The sequence below is a fragment of the Leuciscus leuciscus genome (genome assembly GCF_965113295.1).
Source record: "Leuciscus leuciscus genome assembly, chromosome: 8".
Classification (NCBI taxonomy): domain Eukaryota; kingdom Metazoa; phylum Chordata; class Actinopteri; order Cypriniformes; family Leuciscidae; genus Leuciscus; species Leuciscus leuciscus.
Window position 1 is genome coordinate 21,416,697 of NC_138732.1, and position 26,697 is coordinate 21,443,393.

At 39.1% G+C, this 26,697-nt stretch overlaps 2 protein-coding genes across 6 annotated transcripts in view; both read right to left on the minus strand.

The window, feature by feature from the left end:
• Positions 1 to 12: 12 nt before the first annotated feature.
• On the minus strand, positions 13 to 1,910 carry tstd1 (thiosulfate sulfurtransferase like domain containing 1). The gene is made up of 4 exons (XM_082177938.1): positions 1,755 to 1,910; positions 700 to 822; positions 312 to 474; positions 13 to 218 (listed from the first exon to the last, which is right to left on the minus strand). Exons 1-4 carry the CDS (start codon positions 1,765 to 1,767, stop codon positions 164 to 166), a joined length of 354 nt encoding a protein of 117 aa, XP_082034064.1. The 5' UTR covers positions 1,768 to 1,910; the 3' UTR covers positions 13 to 163.
• An 840-nt stretch (positions 1,911 to 2,750) lies between these two features.
• The window catches only part of tenm2a (teneurin transmembrane protein 2a), a 312,955-nt gene continuing 289,008 nt past the window's right edge, over positions 2,751 to 26,697 (minus strand). For all 5 annotated transcript variants that reach the window (XM_082177233.1, XM_082177232.1, XM_082177234.1 and 2 more), the window contains 17 exons: positions 22,778 to 22,924; positions 21,613 to 21,823; positions 21,108 to 21,227; positions 20,287 to 20,548; positions 19,628 to 19,895; positions 16,891 to 17,034; positions 15,601 to 15,850; positions 15,413 to 15,433; positions 15,046 to 15,275; positions 12,839 to 12,993; positions 11,690 to 12,579; positions 9,983 to 10,158; positions 8,749 to 8,984; positions 8,273 to 8,569; positions 5,980 to 7,597; positions 5,114 to 5,244; positions 2,751 to 4,979 (listed from right to left, as the gene is read on the minus strand). In XM_082177233.1, coding sequence (XP_082033359.1) covers positions 4,242 to 4,979; positions 5,114 to 5,244; positions 5,980 to 7,597; positions 8,273 to 8,569; positions 8,749 to 8,984; positions 9,983 to 10,158; positions 11,690 to 12,579; positions 12,839 to 12,993; positions 15,046 to 15,275; positions 15,413 to 15,433; positions 15,601 to 15,850; positions 16,891 to 17,034; positions 19,628 to 19,895; positions 20,287 to 20,548; positions 21,108 to 21,227; positions 21,613 to 21,823; positions 22,778 to 22,924 — 5,894 coding nt within the window. In that variant the 3' untranslated portion in view covers positions 2,751 to 4,241. The remainder of the gene's footprint in view (positions 4,980 to 5,113; positions 5,245 to 5,979; positions 7,598 to 8,272; positions 8,570 to 8,748; positions 8,985 to 9,982; positions 10,159 to 11,689; positions 12,580 to 12,838; positions 12,994 to 15,045; positions 15,276 to 15,412; positions 15,434 to 15,600; positions 15,851 to 16,890; positions 17,035 to 19,627; positions 19,896 to 20,286; positions 20,549 to 21,107; positions 21,228 to 21,612; positions 21,824 to 22,777; positions 22,925 to 26,697) is intronic.

The window sequence follows — 26,697 nt, forward strand, 5'->3', positions numbered from 1 at the left end:
ACAGCCAAAGATAAGGACAACAATTTTTATTTATTTTTAGTTATCAGACTTTATTAAAACACATGTACAAATATTTAGATTTTATCATTCATTTGAATTAGAGTAAAAAAGGTCCATGATCTCTGTTTTTTAAGATGGAATCTTAGAAGCGTTTTGAAGATTGTCATTTGCCCCCTTTTTCTGACCATTCCTTGTAGCCCCCAGCATAATTCCGGGCACTGAAGAGAGAGAAGGAAATAGTGTTACAGTTTCAGCAAAACCCTATGGGTGCATGTTTAAGCATTCACAAATCGCGATGGCAAGTTTCTTACCATTTGAACCCCAGGCTTCTGGCTTTCTCTGTGGCAACAGCTCCACGTCTTCCCATCTGACAGTGGAAAACCAGTTCAGAGCAGTCCAGAGATGGCTTACCTACGCCAAACTTAGACTGGAATTCAGCTGCGTCCAGGGACATGTCACTTTCTACATTTTCCACTAAAATAAATTGGACAAAAAAGAAAGAGAAAAAAAAAGCTCCTGTATCAATACACTTGGCCAATCCACTTACTGTACAACATTGTGTAAAAATATTCATAATAATAATAACTGTACCGTAAAAATGTGCTTCATGTAGTAACCTTTAAAAATAACTAAGTAGCCTACATTCAAATTAAAATATTGCCCTTTATATAAATTATGATTGTGGATCTTCCCTATTACCTGGAATGTGGATGGAGCCTGGAATACGCCCTCTGTCTACCTCATCTTTTGTGCGCACATCCACCACAAACCCAGAGCCCTTCTCCAAGAGAGATTTGAGATCGCTGTAGGAGATATCCTTATCTATAGCAGAGAGGAATGTGGAAATAAGGTCAATGAAAATGCAGTTAATGTCTACATACCTGTCATGTATTAAACACTGTTGATTGACCTGAGTATAGACATCAGACAATGAAAACAAAATGTACATGCATTTTATACTTATAGTTATAGGCCTACATGTTAATTTTATTTTTTTGTTGAGATTGATCCATTAATTGATGTTTTCAAACAGGTCATTTCAAGAAAAAAAAAGTATTTGTTCTAGAACTGAATATGCATACCCGACCGCACCCAAGATGTTACTATTGCACCTGTCCTGTGTGGTTAACCAATGGTTAAGTGACATTGAAAGTGATTTGATTATGATGATATAGCTCATAATAACAGCCTTTTCACTTTTACTTTAGAAAACGAATTTATTTATTAAATACATTTTGTATTATAAAAACCCTTTTTATGTATTCGTTTGTTTCTTTTGTAACTTGTTTGGTTACCTTATGATTATTTGCTGGTTTAAATTGTTTCGATGGCTGGATGTTCCAGAATATCGTTCATGTTTGTATATACAATGCAAAATCCAGAACGTGTACCACAATGTTTTACTTTCTGCAAGTCATCATTACGTCACAAGATGCAGAGATAGCAAACAATAACGAAAATAAAGAATAGGACAGCAGGCAAGCATTAGGAAAGGTAACATAATACATTTGAGAGAACGTGCACCACCGAATATTAGCAAAGATATTCAACTGTAAGTAATACTGAAATAATGGAAGTGTTTATTAAGGTGCACATAGGCACTGTCACCCTGACTACAACAGAGAAAGAAAACAGATGCTCATGTTGTTTACTGTAGGAAGAAAGGAGTGGAAGAAAACACCTGCAGTTTCACACGTCGCTTTCTTTAATTCTCTGAAAGTATGTTAATTACATTTTGATGAAAACAAACTTACCGCTGCTTGCCATGTTGAAAAGATTAAGACAATTCACCAGGTGGCTACGCTACACCTTTCCTTCCTTGTCATTCAAGTTTTTAAAAGGCATCTCCTATTGGCTAAGCATAAGCATATGCGTGGTCGTGTAAAAGCTCACCTCCTCCTGTAGCTTCAGCTAACTTCATAATAAAAGACCCGTAGCTTCAAAATAAAAGACTGCTTAGATTGTGGCACATGCAACACTTTCAATTCGAAAACCCAAGTTTCCAACAGGCTGCAAACATTAGAAACATACATATATTATCACTAATCTTGTGTCATGATTTCAATCGTAGTAAAACTGCATACAAATCAGATTTCAATGTCAAGAAATATACTGTTTGTTTGTGTGTTAGTGTGTGTAAGGGATTAGGTAACTTTTTTTCATTCCTCCAAATTCATACATTTCACTTTCATTATTAAAGTTTTGTAAGGAGCACAAATAATAATAGCAGTCATAATAATAATATTAATAACAAATCATTATTACATTATGATTATTATTACTAATGGAAAGTGTGTTGATGATTATGAATAGTACTAATAATCTCTAGCTTGCTTGGAGTGTTTGATTGTGTGAAGGCAGCACTTAATTTTACCATGGTAAACAGTTTCAACCAAAGCACCTTTGAAGAGTTTTTGGGTTATTGTTACTGTTGCAAACCATAAAAATGTCAGATGGAATCTCCTTCAAACAGTGTATCAGACGCTAAGTAATACTTTACATATAACAGATTACAGGTATAAAGAATACTGTGCTATTACAATAGGACATGTTCATTACCATATTGCATATCCAATAAGCCATACTATTACCCCAGTAAAAACTGTTATTTTAGCAGAAACTATGGTTAGCATGGTTACTTTTTGTAAGGGAAAGAATAGTCCCCATGAGCTGTGGAGAAATGACATGTTATAACAGCAAAACATATGTGAAGACATATTCACAAATACATGAGACTAGCCAGACTCACATGAATTAAACTATTTATTGGTAAGGTCTCAGAAGAGTCTCACTTGAGTAAGAATCATCCCTCAATACTGATTTGGTACATCATGACATCCATAATGAGTCTCTTCACAGTGGAACAAATCCATTTCTATGGTTTGGGTTCTAGTACAGCAACTTTTCTGCATAAAACAAAACTAAAACAGAACATCAAACGGGGCATCGATATTATTCATCTGTGATATCTGAGTGTCACGAAATTCTAGTGTTTTAATACCAGCTGTTGATTTGCACATAACAAGCCACCTTCTGTTAGAAATATAAAAGTTGATATTATGAACAATATTCTACTGTGCTGCATAAAGGTAAATCTATACACTGTACATACAGATATATTTTGAAAAACAAGTTTCACAGTTTTTAAACTTTATTTAAAGTATAAACCATTTTAAAACACTTTACATAAATTATTTCTGTGCATGACTAGAATTTGCTTTGAAGCAAAAAAAAAAAATACAAAAATGAAAAATTATTACATATCATACAAAGGAAAATAAACTCAACCATTAATGTTCATCTTTGTAGCTAAAAGCGGTGACTCCTTTATGATTGTCATATAGTACTATGAATGATAAAAATGAAAACAAACTAAGTAAAAATAAATAGTTTCTGACACTAGTAACCTTTCAATCTGGAGACTGTGAGTGTTTTTTTTTTTCTGATATCTCTATACAGAAGTGCCTTGGTGAAGGTCTCGTTACTCTAATGCGACTGGGACGTACAAAACTATCGCATCTAAAGCACACTCAGAACTTCACTGTTATCTGATACAATGCAAGTACTTCTCTATCAGTGATAAAACAAACTATGTCTGACTTGGATTTTCTCATCACTTTTACTCCACTGGAATTCTCTTGAAGAAACAGTCTGTAGACGATGGAATATGCTGCTGTGGCAATTGAAGAATATGAGGCCTGAGACTGACATTTGTCTTGATGGATGTTACTCCTCAGTTTTGACCTCTCCAGGGGCGCATGAAACTCGCAGCACCTCTCCGATCCGGATCCCACCATCACAAGGGTACCATCTGGCACCAGCATCCTTCTCCGTAACCCAAAAAATATGGGTAAAAATATCTATTCTTTTTTAAAAAGGGGATTTTTCATATTTCAGCAACAGTAGCTCTGTTTTGTTTTTCAGTTTATCAGTGCTTTTTGACGTCCATTGTTGAAAAACAAAGACGAGGTCTTTCAAATTGTTTTTTTTTGCCAGAGGCAGTATTAACAAAGTTTTTTGAGTGTTCTTCTTTTAAAAGTCCCTGCAGCGTTCAGTGAGTTCCCCCATTAGTTCAATTATTCTCCATGGGTTCAGGAGATAACAGAAAGAAAGTGAGGGAAAAAGAGAAAGACGAAGCAAGAGAGAGAAAAAGATAGAGAGAAAAAAGAACTGAAAACTGTAAAGGTATAAGCGGCGAGAGTATAAAGAAACAGGAAAAAAAAATAAAACGATTTGGACTGTTACCTCTTCCCCATCTCATTCTGTCTCAGGAACTGAATGTTGAAACTGCTGTCTGCTAGTTCAGGGTACTGTTCCACTGGTAAAATGTAGTACCCGTCGTACCCCTGCACTTTCCCTGTTGAAAGTAGCTGCTGTCTCTCTCCTTCAGTCCACAAGCGGCTTCCCTCTTTATTATCCCGCGCTCGCTGCTGCTCTCGTAACCAGGCTCCCGATAGCGCCCGCTGCCGCGCCAACTCCAACAGCCGGGCTCTCTCCTCATCCAGCACGTCTGACGCCAAACCGTAACGTACACTCAGAGACAGAGATGGAACCCGGAACTCAACGGTGACCCCACGCCGCGATCGACCGCTTACCGTCACGTTGATCCCGCTTTCCAGTGCCTTGCGTCCATTGGTGAGTCCCAAAGCTAGAAGGTCACTATCAGCTGAGCCTATCTTCACAAAGAAATGACAATCAAGGCCGTCCTGAGTGTAGTGCGTCCCATCTAAGTAGACAGCGCTATTTAGCACAAGAACCACCTTCCTGCTGTCATCGCTGGCCATGCTCGAGACCCCTGTGACCACATTGCCTTCCTTCACCGCCAACATCACTCCTCTTCCAATGATGGGGGTACTCGTGCCAAACCAGTGGCCCGGTTTCTCGTGTTTTGTCTTGCGCTCCTTGTCAAGAAGCCGTCCCTCCAGAGCCATGAAAGCTTGGCTGTGCCGCTCGGCTTCCTGTTGAACTCCGGTTATCAGCTGCAAGAAGACAATTTAAGGCCTTGGTAAATGCAAGCAAGATCGCATAGTACAATATTCACTGACCTGCTACTCCTGGAAATACAAAAGTAATTCCTCTGAAGATTTACTATGGTATTAAGGTAGTGACTCACCTGCCCGTTTTCACTTTCTTGACTGGCGAGGAGCTCATATGGCGGATCCACAAAGTAAAGTGTGTGTCTGGGAAAGCCTGGGATGATGTTGCTGAGCTGAAAGCCAAACATCACCAACCAACTCTTCACATCTGCAATGAAATATATTTAGAAAATGAGCGTTTAAGCTGTGATTTTGCAATAAAAAGGGTAATTCATTTACTGAATATAGGGCTGTCAATCAAGTAAAATCCTGAAACAAATTAATATCATTATTTGCCTTTACATTTATGAAAAACAATTAATACTTCTATTCAGCACACATTAAACTGATCAGAGTTACAGTAAAGACTTTTATAACGTTACAAAATATTTCTATTAGAAATAAATACTATTCACTATTCTTCAAAGAATTCTGAGAAAACTATCACTGTTTGCACAAAGATATTAAGCAGCAATTTAGATAACACTATTTCGAGGTGTCCGTGTTACATTGTAATTATACATTTAAGTACAGTGTAATGATAATAAACTACATGTACTTACTATAGGGTTAGGATTAGGATAAGGTTAGTTGAATGAATTTATGCATAATTTATAGTTATTAATACAGTAACTACATGTAACATGTGTAACAAGGACACTGTATAAAATAAAGTGTTACCGAAATTTAATAAGAAATAATCATAAGAAATATATATATATATATATATATATATATAAACCAGTAATAATAGATGTAATTATTATTATATAAATAAAAAATAAAAAAATAAAAAATAAAAAAAGACTTAAAGAACTACATTAACATGTAAAACTGACAGCCCTAAAAAATGAATAAGCTGGCAAAGCTGCAAAGGCACCCAATCATAAAATCATAAAGTCACCTGTGACATAATTCTTCACATCCAGCATGTCACTGAGCGGGTTGTTGTTCTTGAACATGTACAGGTTGAAGGGTGCCAGATCTTTGCCGATCTTCTGCCACATGGTGTAATCAGGCGATGTCCATCTGGCCGCTAAAACATCATAGTCTCTCTGCGTGAAATGCGCTAACTTGGTTAGTGAGTCATAAAGCCCTCCGTGGAAGCCGATGACGAGCTGGAACTCAGGGTTGGAGTCGTGGTACACCTCCCCATAAGCGGTGTACTGCACCTGTTTGATCATTTGCCCGTTGCTGCTGAAGACCGCCAGTGGCGTACCGGTGTTGTCAGAGGCGATGTAGTATTCCTCCCCACTACTCACCTCCATGGCAAACAGATGGCCCTGCAGGTCATAGTACAAAGAGCTGATTTCCGAGCTGGAGTGGTTGAACACATGCGTGACCCGAGTTGGGTTGTTCAGGTCAGCATAAAAGAACTGGAGGTGCTGACCCAGACTGTTCTTAGTAGACACCCTGCGTCCGAGCCCATCATAACGGTACTGCACGCTCCATCCTCCAGCTGCACGGCTGTAGGCGCGCACCAGCTGGCCTTTAGAGTTGTAGTCAAACACATCGCCGCCCCTCTGGCTGAGGTAACCGTCCTCGTCCAGACGGTACTGCACGTCCCCGAGCCGTGTGATGCGGTCTCGAAGGTCATAGCGGAGCGGCATGAGTCGGGCACTGTTACCCGGGTTGAGCAGATGTAGGTTGCCGTTTAAGTCGTAGCTGTAGCGCCAAGTGGACCAATCGTTCACTTTGACGCCGCTGAGTTGTCCGTCACCGTCGTACTCATATCTGTACTGCGTGGTGTTGGCGTAGGGGCCGATCTTTAGCTCTCGTTTGATTACTCTGCCCATGTTGTCGTACTGCACCGTCATCCAGTACATGAGAGAGCGAAAGATCTCATACTGAACCTCTTTGATTCGCCCGTGAGCATCGAAATGCTTGCTGAGGGTCATCACAGCAGTGGTGATTATCTGATTGATGTCGTAATAGATGACTCCAAACTTTCCAAAGTGCTCCACTTTACCGGAGATCTCGTCATAGCGGTACAGATCCACAGGAAGTGGCGTCTCGCTGATCACCGGCTTCATGCTGGCGATTCGGAAACTATTGTCATGGTAGGTGTAGTCAAAGCGTGCGTTCACCATACCTTCCTCTGAAAAGCGATAGATCTGTTTGTCGATAAGGGGACCCATTTTACGATAGCGAATCGTGCAAGAAAAGCCACCGCTCTGCAAGTTGACCATTTTTAGCACCCCAGCGGTCTCGTCGTAGCCAAAGGTGATGGCTGTGCTGTCATACAAGATCTCTGAAAGCTTGGCCAGCTTGCCGTATTTGTAGAGGACACGACGCCCAGTACCCAGGAAGTATGTGGCCTGGGGACGTCCATCCTCACTGAAGTCGTAGATGATGGACGCGTTGCTCTCTGGTGGGTTGTAGGTGTTGCGTATATAGCCGATGGAGACGTGAGTGAACATGGTGTGACGGGCGACACTGGGCATGGTGACAGCCGTGATGCGGTTAGACGTGTCAAACTCAAAGATGTATTGTCTCTGGCTCTGCAGGAGAAGCACCATGGACTGTAGAGAGAAATGTTTTCAGAACATCATTATCACATTCATATTAATTAGCAACAACATCTTTAACAAGCTGTCATAATTCGAAATTAAATCAGGCATCATAGTGCTCTGAATGTTGGAAAATTCAATTAAAAAACAATTACTGAATGAATTTTGTATTATATGGTGTGTTTTTAAAACAACACATAAAACAAAAAGATATATTTTTTTAGTTTAGTTAGTTTAATTATATCAATGCATGAACATGCTTCAAGATATTTCAATATTTTACTGGAAAGCAAGTAAAAAAAAGTGTTGAAGAATTAAAAATGTATTTATTTCAATGACTAAATAAAAGCCATTAAAATATGAAAACAATATTCGGTCACACTTTAGATTAGGGTCCAATACTCACTATTAACTAACTATTAACTATGACTTTTGCCTCAATAAACTCCTAATTACTGCTTATTCATAGTTAGTAAGGTAGTTGTTAAGTTTAGGTATTGAGTAGGATTAAGAGATGTAGAATATGGTCATGCAGAATAAAGCATTAATATGTGCTTTATAAGTACTAATAAACAGCCAATATCCTAGTAATTTGTATGCTAATAAGCATCTAGTTAATAGTGAGAATTGGACCCTAAACTAAAGTGTTACCCAATATTCCTATCTCACTTTAATCAATAATCTCACCTTGTCCAGGTAACTGTAGCTCCACACCTTTCCATCTACAAAAGAGCGTGAGAGTATTCGTCCCTGCGGGTCAAACTCTGTTCTCTCACTCATACTGCCTCGGTGCAGACCCACCAGCTGGCCTGTACTGGAGTACGACACATTCACCACTGCAAGGCTGCTGCTGGGTTGCCATATTGCTGGTCTGCCTTGGGCATCATACGTGATTCTCAGAGTAAACTTCCTGTGGTCGTCATAGATCTTCTCCGTCCGTGTGTTCCTGTCGAAGTCTATTGACAGTAGATTGCGCCCATGTGCCTGCAAATTGCACAAATATTTGGCATGAAAACCACTCCATTTGGTGAGATGATTTGTTACTGATTAGTTTATCTATCAGATCAAGCAGGAATCTTGCACAACTTTGCTTGCAATGTGCACAGAAATGCGAAAATAATGTACATAATTACAGTAATTAAAATCTTAGAGCAAGTGCCCACCCGAAGTTTCCTGCCAAACACAGTGACCTTGCCCTTGGCCAGCTCTTTGCGCAGTCTCCACTCGATGGAGTTCAGGCCGTTGTCAGTGGGGAGGCTGATGTTCCTGCGGCCGATGGTGGGACTCACTGATCCTGCCAGGATATGGGGCTCAGTGTGGTAGCTGATTCCCATCCCATTGGCGTACATTACTCTTAGTGTGCCATTGTTACACAGTTGGTAGCTGTTCCGTACTTGATCTGCAGGGGGCAATAGAGTGACATATAAAATTACCATAAAATTAAGAGCAAAAAAAAGGTTTCATAACAAATTATCAACATGACAAGAGGACAAAACGATGACAACAAAAAAGGCCTGATTTATTTTAAACTCATGAAAGGGATGTGGGGCATTTATCAGCTCAAGAACAGTCTGGTTGTCTATCTTAGGATCATAAAAGATAACAAGAGAAGTGCTTTGTTCATAACAAATGATGTGGATCCCTGAATCCCTTTGTTTCAGAGTGCCACAAACATTTATTATGCTTCAAAACACACACTATAAATAAATTACAATCCATGAAACTAATTTATGAGCAGAAGGTACGTTCATAATTGTAGATAATATCGCTTATAATTTATAAGGAAGCTTTTAAAAGGCATTTAGTCAATTTATTATTCGCCTCATGAGCGTGTCAAGGTTAGATTCAAAAGCATCCTCTGAGGGACGTTCTCCTTGGATTAAATCCTCTGTATTTCCTTCAAAAGGTTCCTACCCCATCCTGTGTTATGTCTGATTGTTTTGAAGTTTTACTTTTTTTGTTTAGTCTGCCATGGGAAGGAAGTAAAACATTTTTGCTTTCTCCCTCTGTCTTTTGTTCTTTCATCTTAACAGATGAAATAAGCTTTGGGAAAGCGGGGTTTGTGGTTGAGGACAGATGAAGATGGTGAATATTTACTTGGGATAAGGTAATGAATTTGTCTCAAATGATATGCATCACAGCAAAAAACAAATGTAGTGCTAGACTTGGGAGAGAAAACAAATGATGTTTTCTGCACTGAATCATACAGTACTTTCGCTTCTAGCCTCCCACAATGTCGGATCTTGCTGTGTAAGTTTGTAGGCACTGATATATAAAACAATTAAGTTAAAGAGTGAAACGAAATTTTAAACCAACTAAACTGAGCACATAATCATTTTCAAAATGATTTATGAAAACCCAAATATATATTAAAAAACGGCTACTGAGCCGACATACCTTGCACAACGGTATAGGAGGCTTCTACTGACGAAAGATTAGTGATAACAGTGACATCATCATCCCTGTTGGAGCTCTCAATGTCAATGTTGATGGATTTTTCGATCTCTCTATGCAGACTTGTAACCATTCCCGTGGGGTATGTCACATTGGTTAGCCTCCCTTCACTGTCATACCTGCAAATATACTAAATGTTAGGGAAACATTTCAAAGTTCATATTAAAGTAAAGCACTGGGGACTTATTATAACGGCCGTGCTTAAAACAAGTCTAATAAGGTTTGCTGGACTTAGAAGGTCAGGCAGTTCTGGTTTTAGAAGCCAGTTAACTCAACTGAAAACAAGCCATCTAAGATTTCTTTAATACTAATGTAAAGTAAAAAGTGTTTACTTTTAATGTAGCTTTTTTTTTTAATGTATTATAGTTTACCTATAATAGTAGAGGGAAAGGACTGAAAGGTCTAGTAATGTGTAGACAATGACTCCATATCTCTTGCTCTCTCTCTCTGTGTGTGTGTAACATTACATTAGGGAGTAGATCTGAATCCTGCCACAGATCTGTCACAGTCTGGCTGATGTCTATGCCAGTGCAGTGGAGTGTGGGGAATTGTGCATTATCAAGAGCTGGGTTGCTCTGTCCTCTTCCTGGAGATTTACTTTCCAGCAGAGTGTTCCAACTCTAATCAAACACACCTGAAAAAGTTAATCAAGATCTTCAGGTTCCCTTGGAAATTAAAGGCAGGTGTGTTGCCAGGTTGGAACAGAACTCGGCAGGAAAGAAATTGATCTAGTGTTCCTAAGTCAAATAAATGATAGTCCTACAGGATAGTCCTCTAGCTTTTAACCACACTGTGTTTGATGACTTGTGTGTAATTATTATCAATGTTGAAAACAGTTTTCAATATTTTTATAGGAATTTTTTAATTTTGTGGGAACTGTTTTACATTTTTCAGGATTGTTTGATGAATAGAAAGTTCAAAAGGACAGCATTTATTTGAAATATAATTTTGTGACTATAAATGTTATAGTTAAAACTTAATGCATCCTTGCTAAATAAAAGTATTACTTTCTTTCAAAAAAGTACTTCCCCAAACTTTTGAATGGTATACTGCAAAAAGACACAAAAGTGCAATTCAAGCATTTGTAAGCAAGTGTATGCTTAATCACCAGAGAGGATCATTTGCAGTGTTTTAAACACCTGTCTCTGCAAACATCTGTAGATGTTCTATCAGGTTTTATCCTTAAGTAATGTTAGTTTTGACTCATTTTATAGATTTTTCAGCATTTTATTTGCTTAAGAGTGAATGTTCATCATTAACTTTGTATCTACATAACTTAGACAGTTATGATAACAGATCACTCTAAATTGTAATGTGGGCTCATGCATTTTCTTTAAAGCTGCTTTGAAACGATGTGTATTGTGAAAAGCGCTATACAAATAAATGTGAATCGAATTGAATTGTATCTCCCTAGGTGCCGCCATGTTCATGTGACATCTTACACCCTCATCTTGTCGAAGCTTTCTATTTTCAATTCAAACTGTGGATTTGAATATAAATGTACTTCTGAGTGCTTTTCTGAGAATAATGTTGGGCATTTTGACTCTCCAAGCTGAATGGAACATAGAGAAAATACTTCATATAACTTCTGCTGAGAGTAGATGAAGAATTTAATGTACACACAACATGTCATAGACCACAAACACTTACTCGTAAAAGGTTGTCCAGCCCGTCTCGTCTGCCTTAGTGGCCAACAGGCCAGTGTTTCCATTGTATCCCAGCAGAACGATCTCCTGGTTGAGAGCAGAGATAGAGCGCAAGCTTCCTGCAGGATCCAGTCCCAACGTAACCACCTGATTATCAGGCTGTAGGATGAGCCTGAGCAGACCCGCTCCACCCTGCCCAGCCCCATCCCTACGCACTTTCACTGTATTATTGCAGTTATCCACCACTGTGGCCAGCTCTCCATCAGGGCCATAGCTGAAGTTGTAGAGGGGCAGGCCTGTCACAAGACTGATGGTCTGTAGGTGGAGACCCTCTTCGTTAAACACATACAACTCTTGTTCCTGAGGGGACGCAACCTCATATAGCCCCAGCGCTGAAGGTCCCGGTCGGTTAGTGCGCACAGCGCGGATCCGAATGTTATTGAGATCTGCAATGTAGAGCGTGCCATCGGGTGAGACAGCCAGAGACATCGGGGAGTTGAGGCTGGCATCTGTAGCATAACCGTCGTCTCCTGCAAAGCAGTTACAGTTGACATCGTTCTTGCAGTCGCACTCCGACACAGCGCCAGCCAGCAGCGACATTTCTCCATTGGTGCTGACTTGCCGCACGCGGTTGATCTTCTTCTCGTCTGTTTCGGCGATATAGAGCACGCCTGAATGGGAGATGCCAATAGCCGTGGCACTCTCCAGGGCCGAGTGGATGGCAAGTTTGCTGAGGGAATAGTCGATGCCAGGCACCTGGCAGTGCATAGGCCGCCCCGCGATGATACTCACTTGGTGGTTTTCAGTGATGCGTAGGATAACATTGTTCTCTAGCACATAAAGAGAGTTATCCATGGGGTTTACTGCCAAGTCGGTGGGCCACTCCAAGCGCACCTGGATAAAAAATGAATTAAAGTTGAAATTAATCTTTCAGATTCACCAAGGTCTTTTCTTGCATCATTTTCTGGGCTTCTGATAAAGGTTTTGCAAGCCTGCTAGACATGATTAATACTTGCATATCTGCATGTTTAGCTTTGAGGGTCTGTTTTGAAGATTTAAGATTTAAAGAAGTAGATTTTGTGATCAAATGAACCATCCAAGTTCCTGTCTCTGACTGCAAATAATTTATAACATGGCCTGTCGACATGCTGACCTGACTGACATCCATGCTGGAATCGCAGCTCAGTGGGCGCACAGCAGTGAGGTCGTTTGCACCCAGTAGAGTAGAGATGATGCCGTTTTGATCGACTTTCCTAATCATGGTGGCATCCACAAAGTACATAAGCCCGTTCTTATCTACAGCAATACCTGAAAAAAGAAACAAACAGGTAAAGAGTCAGCTAGGAAGTTCAGGGGTGACAAAGAAACAGTAACCCTTTGCCTGTTAGACTTGTTTATTTTTGTCTTCTGTGGTTCTTAATGATCAGACCAAGTGAATCTTTGATCTGGTTTCAACCTGTTCTAAGTTTATCTTCAGGCTCTTCTCAATTTGTCTTTCCCTCCCAAGTCCCTGTCCTATATAAGCTAGCAAATAATACACGTCCATCAAGCGTCACTCCTGTGTCAACTCATCAATTCCCCTTATCAGACACAGAAGGCAGAGCAGACGAGAATATCTCGAAGTGCTGACAAGAAGATGTTCATAAAATGGACCTGTGTAGGTGTATGGTGCAGAGGGACTTTGAACAAAAAGACAGGGAGACAAATAGCATGAGGGGAGAGACTGAGTGCACTTGACTGAGTCTTTTAACTGTGAAGTCGTCTGGGAATCGGTAATGAGGCCTGTGTAGTCTGTCACCTCTCTACTTTCTCTCTCTCACTCCAGCTGCTCAAATTCAACGTCACATACAGAAAATGTGACATCCTTGACAGTTTGGTGTCAGACTGGCTATTTTTTCCTTACACCAAACCTGGATTTCTCTTTGAAAACCTGCTCTAACTTATCATTGCACCTTTATCTTTCTTTTTTCATTGCTATATATTTGTTTTGGTTGAATATGTTGTGCTTTAATTCCAGTTTATGTTGAACTTCACCCATTGCATGTATGTAGAAATTATATTCATACAAATTTATAAATGGAGATTTAATAAATGTTTTATGTTTTTAAATAAAATTTTATTTTATTTATAATCATTGGTGTACATAATATTAAAATTCATAAACTAGTATAAACCCTTTAAAATTAATTTCAGTTTATATACAACAAGCTAATGAGAATCTCGAGAGGAAAATTTTATTGTTCAGATGTTGCTCTTTCATAGCTCAGGAGAATTAATCAAGTTCTCAGTTTACTTATCATCTGTGTCTCAGATGTTACTCCTCTTTAAGCAGAAAAACTAAACACAAATGAGACAACTGACCCGAGTAATAAAGAAACCTTCCTGCAAAGCTACAGTACTGTGAACATTTTAGGCACTTGTGTAAAAATGTAATTTAAGCAAATCAATATTTAGCGTGACCACCCTTTGCTGTTAAAACGGCTTTTGTCCAGGTACACTTGAACATAGTTTTTGAGGTAGCTTTGCAGGAAGGTTTCTTCAAGCGTCTTGGAGACGTTCCCGCAGTTCTTCTGGATTTAGTCTGTCTCAGTTTTTTCAGTTTCTTCATGTAATCCCAGACAGACTCGATGATGATCAGATACCGGCTGTTGTCAGACTCCTTGTGCATACAAAAATATCACTGGATTAACAAAATTAATGACAAAAGGAATGTTTGGAAATACAATTTTAAATACAGTTTTTTTGTGTGTTTTTTTGGGAATTAGGTCAAATTACAAAAAATTGGGTCATGGCTTAATGACCATGGAAAAATTAGGGTTCCATGCCCAAACCAGTTGAGAACCACTGATCTAGGAGAAAATGACATATTCAAGAAAACTTACTGTGATTTTTATTTCTATTTGATCTACCTAAACACAAACTCTGTATAATACAGAAATATGCTCACTCACAGCTCTGAACTGTAACATCTGAGAGTTAAAAGAGCCAGCACATTAAGTAAAATTATCTTTGAAAGACAGACAGAGAGAGAGAGAATACCAAGAGACTCCAATAATCGAAGCCAGAGACTCGCACTCCCCATAGCACATTCAGAAATTAATTAATAGCTTAAGGTTGAACGTTCTCTGTGATTGTGGAAGCAGCTGGAGGATAAGGCTCTTTTTATCCTTGTTAGGTGTCACTGCTACAAAGGAAACAGATGTAAAGACAGCCTGCAGAAACATTTCTTCACCTCAGACAAGTGTAAAGATGTTAGCGTGATTTCAACTGATGTGAAGGGGATAACCCATGCAATAAGCTTTAAAACTAAAACAACTGATTTAACTTTTGCTATGGTATTCTTCAATGTTTCCACCTCACCTTTGGGGCTCATGAGAGTGGCTTCTACAGCTTTTCCCCCGTCCCCGCATCTCTCATCGAAAGGAAGGCACTGCTCTCCTGTGCCCGCCACCACATCGGCATTGTCGGCCAAAAGTCTTCCCCCTGTGAGTGATCGCACTTTGTAGATTCGCCGTGAATTTGTGTCAGAGATGAACAGAGCCCCGGAGATTGGGTCCACAGCCAGGAAGTACTTATGAGTCGGGTTGTTACTATGAAAAATTAGGTAATTACGGAGTCAGTCCTGCAATTATGTAATTAGCTATAATGTGTTTCTCTATCATTATATTGAGTGAATAATCAACCGAATAGTCAAATGTGAGAGACAAACTTAAAGTTAGAGGCTCACCTATGTCGAAAATCCTTATTTCTGTAAATGAAGAAAAGAACAAGAATCACAATTATGGTGCTAATACGATGAGATGGCAAAAATATATTGTATATTTAATTTAAGAGTATACCTATATAAGAATAATTTATTTTTATTTTTATAAATTATGAGTAAAATAAAAGTCTCCTCTGGCCCTTTTTCAATACCTGAGCTCCAGTATGCGCGTGGTATTGAGGTTGGGATAAACTCTGCGTACGAAATTCAAGTCTCCGACATAAAGGCTGCCATCAATGCCTGCTGCCAGGGCTACAGGTGCCAGCAGCTTATTTCCATCAGCCAGGCCATTACAGCTCGGGCATGAGATGCTTCGCCGACGCCCATTACCCATGATGCTTGTGATGATGGGTGGCTGCTGGGACACAAAGATGTTCTCACCGCTGCCCTTATGAAGGATGCCTGGTGTCAGACAAATAAAGAAACAATAACTATTTAAATGGAAAAAAAGAAAGTGCCATTTTCAAAAGACCATTTTAGTAAAAGTGGTTTACCTGAGCCATTTATGAACATTACAACCACATTTTCAGGGGATTACATTAAATTATTGATCAAAAGAGGAGGCTATTCCACTAAAAGCAGCCAAGGATTACATTGCATCAGATTTTCAGTGTGTCACAGAGGTATGGCCCTCCCCTCACTCCAAATCTCAGACTCAGCTGGTCTGAGACTGGTCTGGAAAACGTTATTTTACAGTTTAACCAGTGACAATCAAGACTCTAATTTGAAATGAGTATAATTACTTATAAAACAACAGAGTTCACAAAATGATCAAATCTTTGAAATATTTTTGAAAAATCTCTTATGTTCACCAAGGCTGCATTTATTTGATAAAAAATATAGTAAAAATAGTCATAATGTATTATTACAATTGAAATCAAGGCTGTGAGGGATAGAATAGAGTGTGTTAAATAGATTGCACTGTTGTTTAACAATATACCGATTTTCAGCTGACAAAACATCTTTCCAAAAAAACAAAATCTTTTAGTAGGCAAAAATTACATAAAACCTTTATACAGACTTTACATCTGTCCTTCACAGACTCGTTTTCATCTGCGTTAAGTTCAATATGGTGTCAAACTTGTCTGAGGTCTATTACTCCAGTCTTCAGTGTCACATGATCCTTTAGAAATCATTCTAATATGTTGATTTGGTGCTCAAGAAACGGCTATAATACATATTATATATTATAATTATAATTATTCTATATTTAATATAAATATAAATATAAATATAAATATATATATATATATATATATATATATATATATATATATATATATATATATATGCATAATGCATCATTTGACGAACATGAAACAATTAACTAAAATGTGCAAAACATTTTTTTATAATGAATGATTGATTGATTGATTGAATGAATGAATGAATGAATGAATGACAGATGCATTTGCCCCCAAATTAGAACAGAAGGCTCATACCACTGCGCAGGTTGAGTATGTGGTGTTTGTCCAGAGACCAGCCGCCCAGATTGGAAGGTTCCAGCTCATAGCCCTGAAGCATAGCCGTTCTCTTCTCCCACAGCACCAGACTAAGACATGATTCATATTCATACCCCACAGAGACTGAGAGAGAGAGAGAGAGAGAGAGAGAGAGAGAGAGAGAGAGAGAGAGAGAGAGAGAGAGAGAGAGAGAGAGAGAGAGAGAGAGAATGTATCAAAACAGCATATAATTAACTACATGACAGGCCAATATTAAAGATGATTAATTTACATACAATGCAAGCAGATTGGATGGGGAATCTAGCAAGGAAATAGTGAGGAAGAATATAAATATTTATTCGAAAACCAAATGCTAAATTAACAATAAAAAAATAAAAAATTCAGCACTTAGAGACACATATGAGGCAACCAAAAGCAATAAGTGACCCTGCAACAATCATCACATTTCTCTATCCAGCTTTGCCGACTGCTGGGCAGAAGTAGGACATATCAGGTTCTGGGCAAGCCTTCACAAATCACTGCAGCTTGGGTGCTTTCACAACCACAAAGCACCTTGGTAAAGTGTGAACATGATTTGTTCAGACACCCTGTGGCTGGACATGACTTCAGATTTCACTTTTCAAACAGGACTGTGTGATCTGTGCTGCTGCCACAGGGTCATTACAAGATCTGTGTTTCCACAAAAACTTTCCTTCCAGTTCATGAAAAGTGGACCACAACTCCATGAAGCCATTAGCATAAATACATATGGATATATACCAACGAGGCAGGTGAGAATTTATAGCTGCATAGACGCGAGAGGGACTGTGGGTATAAGAACCCCAAAATATAATAAAAAAGACTAAGAGATCGAGAGCTGGAAGGTAGACAGGCTGGGAAAGCAAGGGAAAGACAAAGAGAGATTAGTGGGTGTTATAAGGAGGTCACCCTAGACAGAGTGCTGTTCTCAGCGTTTCCCTCGGCTCACTGCGGCTGCTCTCTGAACCTGTGTGTTTTTCTGACAGGGATGGTCAGGCTGAATGATCCTTGGGTCCTACGTTCACACGGATGAGCACAAATCCTGTCTGATGTGTTAACTCTTACTGTGTTCAGTCAATAGAGTGACAGATTAACCATTCCTGTTTAACTGATGTGTGTCCAGGATGCTGAACGGTCAACACAGCCGGCCAGGGTCCCAAATCAACAACCGTCAATTGGCAAAAGTGGGTCAATTTTATATTTGGGAGGTGAATTTCGCAGTGTCACAAGCCAATCTGGAGGGTGACAATTTTATAATGGATTATTTACACTAGATTTGTGTGTTGTGACACGGAGACCATCTATCAGTAACGTCATTTACAGTAGTGAAAAAAATTCCAAAGCATGAGAGCACTTACCATTTACTATAAGAGCAGAGTTTAATGTGGGCCGGGTACCACGTCAAGTGCTGACAGCATTTGTGCCGTTTAATGCACTTGAGTGATGTGTTTTATGCATTTACCAGCGCATAACTTACATTTTACGGTTACATTCATTTTTCTGTAATTGGTATGAACTGAAAGTCATCCGCCAAACAATTTGTATTAACAGTAGTGATGCACCAAAAATATTTTTTTACCAAAACCGAAATTACAGTTTTTTTATTTAGCCTAAAACCAAAACCAAAAATGTATTTATCAAATAATTAATAAAATGTATTTACTAATCAACACTCAAAAACGAAGCTGTATATAAGCAAATAAACTGCACCAAAAGCTACATATTCAGCTATGAACACTGAATGAATAAAAGTAGTTACGTGACAGATTGTTATACATACAAGCGGTTTTATTGATGCCATTCTGCAAATGAAACACTGATTAAGCGATTACATGAGACAAGACATATTTCAGTAAGTTGTACTGTTTCTTTCTACATACCTTCTGATGTTCATTCATGTATATTTCGTGCTATAACTAGGGGGAACTACACTGTTCTCACGGTTCGGTTCGATTGCGATTATCATGTCATCGATTCAGTTCAATTCGATATCACGATGCACTGCATCCTCAATTTTACTGCACATGTATACAATTCTGTCAATAAATACAAGCAGTCAGATATATGAACTGAACCTTCAATTTTACCTGCTCAAAGAAAACACGCTTCTTGAATGGTCAGAAAAGCATCAGTACATTATAATCGGTTATGGTCTATTACTGAACCGATACCGAATCGTCCTCGCCTGCATCGCGATGCATCGTAGAAACGATTAATTTCGACACCCCTAATAACTAGCAGTAAAGAGGAAGAGATGATCGGTTTATGTGCACAAAATAGACACTGAAACAGTCAAAAAGTGCCATCTGAGAAGTGCTAATTAAACATCACTGTTTTGGTCAATTATTTCAGCCTTTCAAAACTGTTTCAGATGAAAATGAATTTTCAGTTTGGGCCGAAATCATTAAAGGAAATGGAATATATATGCGGTTGGCGAAATTTAGGTGCATCACTGATTAACAGCAAGCGACTCTGCATCAAAAACATGAGCATGTGCTCATACAGGTAGAACAATGGATTAATGTTCACCGAAATAGATATTTGAATAAAATGTTTGTCTGGAGGTCAAATTTACACAAATTGTATTTTTTAAGAACAACGACTAATGGGATGATAACATTTATGGGGAAATTGTGTCGGAGCATGTGTGCTAATAACTAAGCCATGCATTCAGTCACAATCAATAGTGTGTGCTTACCCACTGCATCAGAGAGGCCGTAGACACGCTGACCGTATGCATCAGTCTTGTCCCATATAAAGGTGTAAGCAAGGTTAGGTGAGGCGTGGAACCACTTTTGGAAGAGGTGGCCCTCCACAGCAACCATCAGATGGACTTTGACTAGGCTGAGGGGCACCACGGCTTGAGTCATGGTGATCTTGAGCAAGGAGCGGTAACCTGAGGTCCGGGAACTGAGGTGACAGAGCTTCAGACTGGTGCCAGGAATCTCTAGCTGCTCATGCAGAACCTGGTGGACAGATGGAGGAATGACTTTCATGTCATAGGAAAAGGGTATTTTCAAACAAAAAAGGAAAATTATTAAGAAGGTCAGAGGGCAGAAGAAAGACTAAGAAAGATGAGAGGACAGGGAAATGCCAAAAAAACAGAAAGAGTATAATTAGAGTGAAAGTGGTTGATGAGGGATGACCTGTGAGTTTTGTCAGGTTAACAACCTGTCAGCTAATTTAAGAGAGAGTTCTCAGGGCGCATGAATAAAGTGAAAAAAGAACAATATTTGGGACACTAAAATGAGCAAAATTGAAGGGTAAAGTCTAACTGAAGAATCCCATCAGTGCAAAATGCATTAATCTGCTAATTACAGTAATGGAGGTCTCAAGGAACCAAGGATCTCATCACACCTGTGTCTCTGGAATGATGGACCTCTCTCCTGGCCTGGAACTGAAGAAAGAGGAAAGGGGGGAGGCCACTACAACAGGATCAGGTCTCACAAATCCACTGAGGTCACAGCTTGGGATGGTGTTCTCCTCTGTCTTCAACATCAGAGTGTCCATGGCATAGAAAATGTTCCAAGGGAGCCAGACCGTGCGTTCTTGACTCAGAAATGGAGCTCGCTCGAAGCGTAGGGTAAAAGAGGCTCCACCATTGGCAATGAGGTCAAATCTAATGACACAAAGAGAAAGCAAGGGGGAAAGGCAAACAGAGTGCAAAAAAAGTACTTGTGTTATTCTCGGTTATTGATAGCGCTATTACATTCTGAATGCTTTAACCATTAAAAGATGCCATTTCGCTGGGAGGGATAATTCATTGTTTTAATATATTGCAGTCATTTCAGTGGAAAGACTGAGTTTGCTCTGCACTAAATGAATCTAATAAAGATTTGTTCATTTAGCATGTAGCTCTCTAAATCACTAGAAGCTTATGTAAACAAGTAAGTCACAAAATAAGACTTGGCGGCAAAAATAATCAAAGTGTTTCAGAGGGGAAAGGGTAGTTTGTTGCTTGGATGTGGGTTCCATCCATCCATCCATCCGTCCATCCTTTTCTAGTTAAAAATCAGTTACATGAATTTCTTACATTAAAATTCAAATTGCGATTATGCATCCACTTTGCTACCTCAATTCGAATTCAGGAATTGAACTGGAATTATTTAAGTGGTATTATCAATTCCATTCTGAATGGCATACAACTCTGGTCCGTGCAAGTACTACATTGAACTTACGTTCCATCCTGGCGTGTGAGGGTGTAGCCGTACTGGGGGTACTTGACAAATGACACATTAACTCCCACCAGCGGGGTTCCATCTGTAGTCACTACCTGACCTCTGATCAGTGATGCCAGACTGGAGAACACAGAACAAACAAGATGACATCTGTAACCAATATATCCAAAGAGATATCCAAAGAGATAGCATACAATTTTTTTTTTTTTACAAAAATTCATACATTTCTCATTAGTCAACTACTCTGTCAGTCTTTCTATGAAATAAACAGTAGAAAGAGACAGGAAGATGCAGTAGCACCAATCAATACAGTTCCTCAAAAATAGCTCAGGGTTACGAAATAAACTGACAATAACTATCTTAGCATTCAATGTTCTCTCAACAAATTGTGTGTACTTCAGTGGATATTTCATTTTTCTCCAACCATACAATGCAGGAGACATGACAATTACCCACTTCCCAACTAAGCAGGTGGGAAGTTGTTGTGTGCAGTAGAGCAAGTTACCTTGCATTAAAGGGATTGTCTGCAGGGATTATATGCGTGCTGTCCCGGCCCACTAGCATCTTGACACGGTCATAGAAGGAGCGGACTTTTTGCTCAGGGTGCTGGCCCTGCTGGATGACCTGTAAGGGATCCCTAGACCCTCTACAAAGTGGACTGTTTTGGCAGGGACTTTGGATACAACAGTCTGGATCCATACAGTCAGTCAGACCATCTAAAAGAAACAAAACAGTGGTGTGATGAGTAATGTCATATTACAATGGTGCACAATCAATCAGAGCAGCCTAAGGCTGCAAAAGATTTCTCTCTTCATCTCCTTCTCTGTTAAAAAAAAAGAAAAAAAGAAACATTCTTCATCTGTTGAACAAGAGGCTGTTTCATCAAAGTGTTCTCGTTCGTTTTGAACACAAAGATGTGGGATTAGAATTTTACCTCAGTCCCAGTATTCGTTTACCAAAGAGTTTGAAAAGTGCTTTCTTCTTTCCCTCACCTTTAGGCTTTGATTTAAATTACTTACTGCAGAACATCTGACGTCCTTTTTGTAATTCCTTGTTTCAGATGAAAGCCAACAGTCCAATTCTATTTATTTTCTGAGCATAGTCATCATAATTCAAAGGCTAGCTTATTCCTATGAAATTTATAAGAATTGTGAACAGAGATATACATACAGACAGACAGAAAGTTGCCAAGTCTGGTTAGAATTGCACATTTACCTCCAAAACCTCAAACGACTGAGTGTACTAAACAGTCACTCTCATTCCATCAGAGAAATGAAATACACTAAAGCTGTGGGGTGTAATCTGTTTGATGTAAAAAAAAAAACTTTACCCTATGGCAGCTTAATTTGTTGAGACAACTATAAGCAAGCCATTCATAGGATGACTTCCTCGAAAAGTGTAAACACTGTGGTGCTAATAAACTCTGTCTGACGGCAACTTCTTGCTCAATTAATGGTGTAAGGTTGGGTTTAGACTACCTGTTTCCAGGAACAATGGCAAACAGGATAAATGTCTGTGAAATCTATAAATATCTTTGCTCAATTCCATTTGGAATTATGTAAAATACACCAAAAATACACACAGCAGCTGTTCCTGTGCACATGTGACTGTTCCAATAACATGCAGTCTTTGACACAAAGTTCCCAGAAAGTAAACAAAAGATCTCTCACCTCCTTCATTGTCTTTGTTGTCTGCACATGAAGTCTCCATGGCGACACTGCAGCCCGTGCCTCTCCATCCAGTTTTGCACTCGCAGTGCCAGCTGTTTTGACCCAGCAGACACTGTCCATTTCCATTACATCGGTTAGGACAGCCATCTGCAAGAGCCAGAGAGAGAAGGAAGATGGATTGAGAAAGGCAGAAATCCATCATGCCAGTCATAAGAGCATTGATGTGTCAATGATAGTGACCTAAAATTTGGAAAACAAGCTAGAAATGGTTTCTAGGCTTTAGGCTTGCTTTAAAGTTGAACTTTAATTTAATGGAATCAAATAGAACTAAAATAAATGGAATTACTATTGAATAATTATTGAATATATTTGTAAATAACTATTTTGAGATTTAAAAAAAAAAGATACTTTTGGCTTTTAAATTGTTTTCTAGTTATGCAGTTTGTTCCCATCTTTTTTATTTTTGTAAGTTTTCATAAATTGATCTTGACAATCAACTTTTTGTTCAGCTGTTTATTTGCTAAACTTTGAATCTCCACTGAACCAAAATTAGTAGATGATTAGAAAAAACCCCATCATTTTGGCATTGTTTGCACCAGCTCTGAGACAGCACACAAAGCATATTAACATGAAAACGGCAGACATAATCCAGACAATCAAAACTGACTGCCACAAATGAACATGAAATGCAAATCTGAATGATACTTTATGTTAAAATGTATCTAGGTTTTCAAACTTTTGGCCGCGACACTATAGGCAGACATGCATCAGTGCTCACACACACACACACACACACACACACACACACATATATCTGCCACCAATGCACTCAATGCCTGTCTGAGGGGGTGAAGTATATGAAAAGCATTACTATTCACACCTCAAATCAGTTCAAACTCTCAGAGAGCAATTAAATTATCTTCGGTAGTCTCCACTGATAGATGCTGTTGGTAGCAAATTAATTTATCTGAACTCATCCATTCAGGAGGGGATATTTGTAAAGAGCACATACACTCTCCGACTGTTCATTTACAGTAGCTGATTTGATTTGTCTGGATAGAGAGCAATGCTCTCATGTAAGAATGTGGTTAGGACAGACCGGAGTCTACAGATCAGATTAGGACGGCTCTTTAGGTAGAGGTATGAGACTGTGTGTGTGTGTGTGTGTGTGTGTGTGTGTGTGTGTGTGTGTGTGTGTGTGTGTGTGTGTGTGTGCATGTGTGTGCATGTGTTTGTTGTGTGTGTGTGTATGCGCGCGTGTGTGTGTGTGTGTGTGTGTGTGTGAGAGAGAGAGAGAGAGAGAGAGAGAGAGAACCAAAGACTTTAGAAAAAGAACATAGTGTGGGAGAAAACTACGGTGGCCGAGAGAGCTCAACGCGCTGCAACTGAAGAAAACACATGCAAATAGAAAAAACACCTGCAAATTAAGAAAACATCTTCATCAGTTTCACAACACATGTGTGCTCCAAATACTCACAACACAACCAAATACAGAAACACGCTGCAAATAGGACAGAACACAACGGAAATGTTTCCGGGGAACCCAATAAGTGACGGACGGACGGCTGGGACGTGCTTATTGCTCGTGAGCTTTACCTATGCCCTACTCTCTTAAAAGGGCAGACGGCAGAGCCCTTGAATTGGGCACTTTGGAGGGAGCGGGGCACTTGTGTGCCATTATGTTGATGAAGGGAGCAACGAAAGACAACGTCATTTCCTTATTTTCACCTGGGATGTTCCCATGACAGCGCGTGTCCATCAGCTGAATAGCTGTTCTTACCAGAAATATAGTATTATTGCTGTTAACATAACTGTTGCAAATAAATATACATTTTATACAACTAAGTTTTTAAAATATGCGTTATATCTGTGTGTGAGTGTCTCAACTTTAAAACTTGCCATCTCATATTTGGACCCTAGCTGCATTCTAACATTTCTTATGAAACTTATTTTAACATAACATGACAAAATGTGTACAATGTAACTGATGTATAGATTAATGTCTTTCCCTCTTTTTCTCTATCTTTTTTTAATTAATTTATTTATTTTAGTCTTCAGCTCATTGTTCTTTTTAGTATTCTTATGACATTGAACATATTGTAAATACATTTTGTATATTGTATACAAAGTTGTATGTCATAAACGTGTCATCTCTGTGTTTTGCAAACAATTTTTAATAATAATAAAAGTAGACAGCTGTAAGCACGTCCCAGCCGGGTCCGTCACTTATTGGGTTCCCCGGAAACATTTCCGTTGTGTTCTGTTCTATTTGCAGCGCGTTTCTGTATTTGGTTGTGTTGTGAACTTTTGCAGCGCGTTTCTGTATTTGGTTGTGTTGTGAGTATTTGGAGCAAACATGTGTTGTGAAACTGATGAAGATGTTTTCTTAATTTGCGGGGGTTTTTTCTATTTGCATGTGTTTTCTTCAGTTGCAGCGCGTTGAGCTCTCTCGGCCACCGTAGAAAACAGAGGTGTGGAAGTATACTTGTTTAAAAGATGTTTTATAGATAGAGACAGATAAATATACCAAATTTGATAAATATACCACAGGTTTTTTGGAGTGAAATGTGGCATGTATGTGGGTGTTTCATGTATGCAGTTAGGGGATAAACAGTCATCCTAAAAGACAAAAGCGGAAAACAATCTCGTCACAACAGTTTTAAAAAGAAGAGTGTGTATTGATGTGAATGTTTTAAGGAAGCTCTCTCTGGGATAGCCAGATACTGAGATATACAAACACAAAATAAAAATAAAAAGACTAAGCACTATTCTTCTTTAGCCGCACCAGTCCATAATTAAGCACCCTGGAGATGTGACCTGACATTTCCGAGTCATCAGGAGTTGTGTGTAAATAAAACATGCGGTCTAAAATTCTCAGCACTGCCGTGGGCATCGTCTCTTACCTCGCTGTAAAACAAAATCCATGCTGTGACCCCACACTGTGTCATCAGAAACCATTGCTGGTGTCTCGGAGTTTAATCTCCAACAGTTAACACTTCTGTTAGCGTGTCACAGCCTCCGCTTATGGTTACCCTGGAAATACAGCCTTTTGGAAGCCTTTTTCCTTCATCACAAGGCTATATAGCATTAATTGCAGCTGACCAAGCACAGGTGACACTTCAGATGATTTGTGATGAGGGAAAAAGAAATGGCCTTGATCAGAGGAGTGTGAAAACCCAGCATGCACTGGGATGCATCCACCATTGTAACTCAAATCAAATGTTGCTTTAATTAATGTAATTTTCAATGTCTGGGGTCCTTGAGATGCCACATTAACAGCCTGCTATGCATCGATTGTCACGCAATATTGAGCTGAGAGAAAAGTCACTTAGCAATGATTGCCTTTTAAATGGAGCTGCCATTTTAAACAGCCAAATACTTATGAAACACCAGAACAGTAAAATCTATGGTGACCATTGATCTTCCAGCACTGAGTAGGGTCCCTCTTTCATGCCAAAGGCCAGTCGATTCTCAGCACACTAACTAGAATAAAGTGGGGTTTCACAAACTATTAAGCTATCTGGCTAAAGTAATGTGGGTTGACTCTATTGTAATCTACTTAAAAAGGAGCTGAGATTGCCTTGAGTTATGGGTCAGCGCACACGGTATGAGAGAGATACGCAAAGGTGAGATTGGGAAAGAAGCACACTGCATAGCAACATTTAGCCACTGATGGATGGAGATATGGATAGAAAGAGACAGATGTATTGGTGGAAAGGAAAAAAAGGAAAAAAGGAAAGAAAGAAAGGAAGAAAGAGTAAAGTAATGAAGGAAAAAAGAAAGGAAGAAAGAAAGCGTAAAATAAGTAATGAAGAAAGAAAGAAAGAAAGAAAGAAAGAAAGAAAGAAAGAAAGAAAGAAAGAAAGAAAGAAAGAAAGAAAGAAGGATGGAATGAAAGGCAGGAAGGAATGAAGGAATGA

Bases quoted from the DNA above. Each gene is read 5' to 3' on its own strand.
- tstd1 (XM_082177938.1), bottom strand. The intron at 475-699 runs GTAATAGGGAAG...AATTTATTTTAG, and splicing joins AGGCTCCATCCACATTCCAG to TGGAAAATGTAGAAAGTGAC. The intron at 219-311 runs GTAAGAAACTTG...CTCTCTCTTCAG, and splicing joins AGAAGCCTGGGGTTCAAATG to TGCCCGGAATTATGCTGGGG.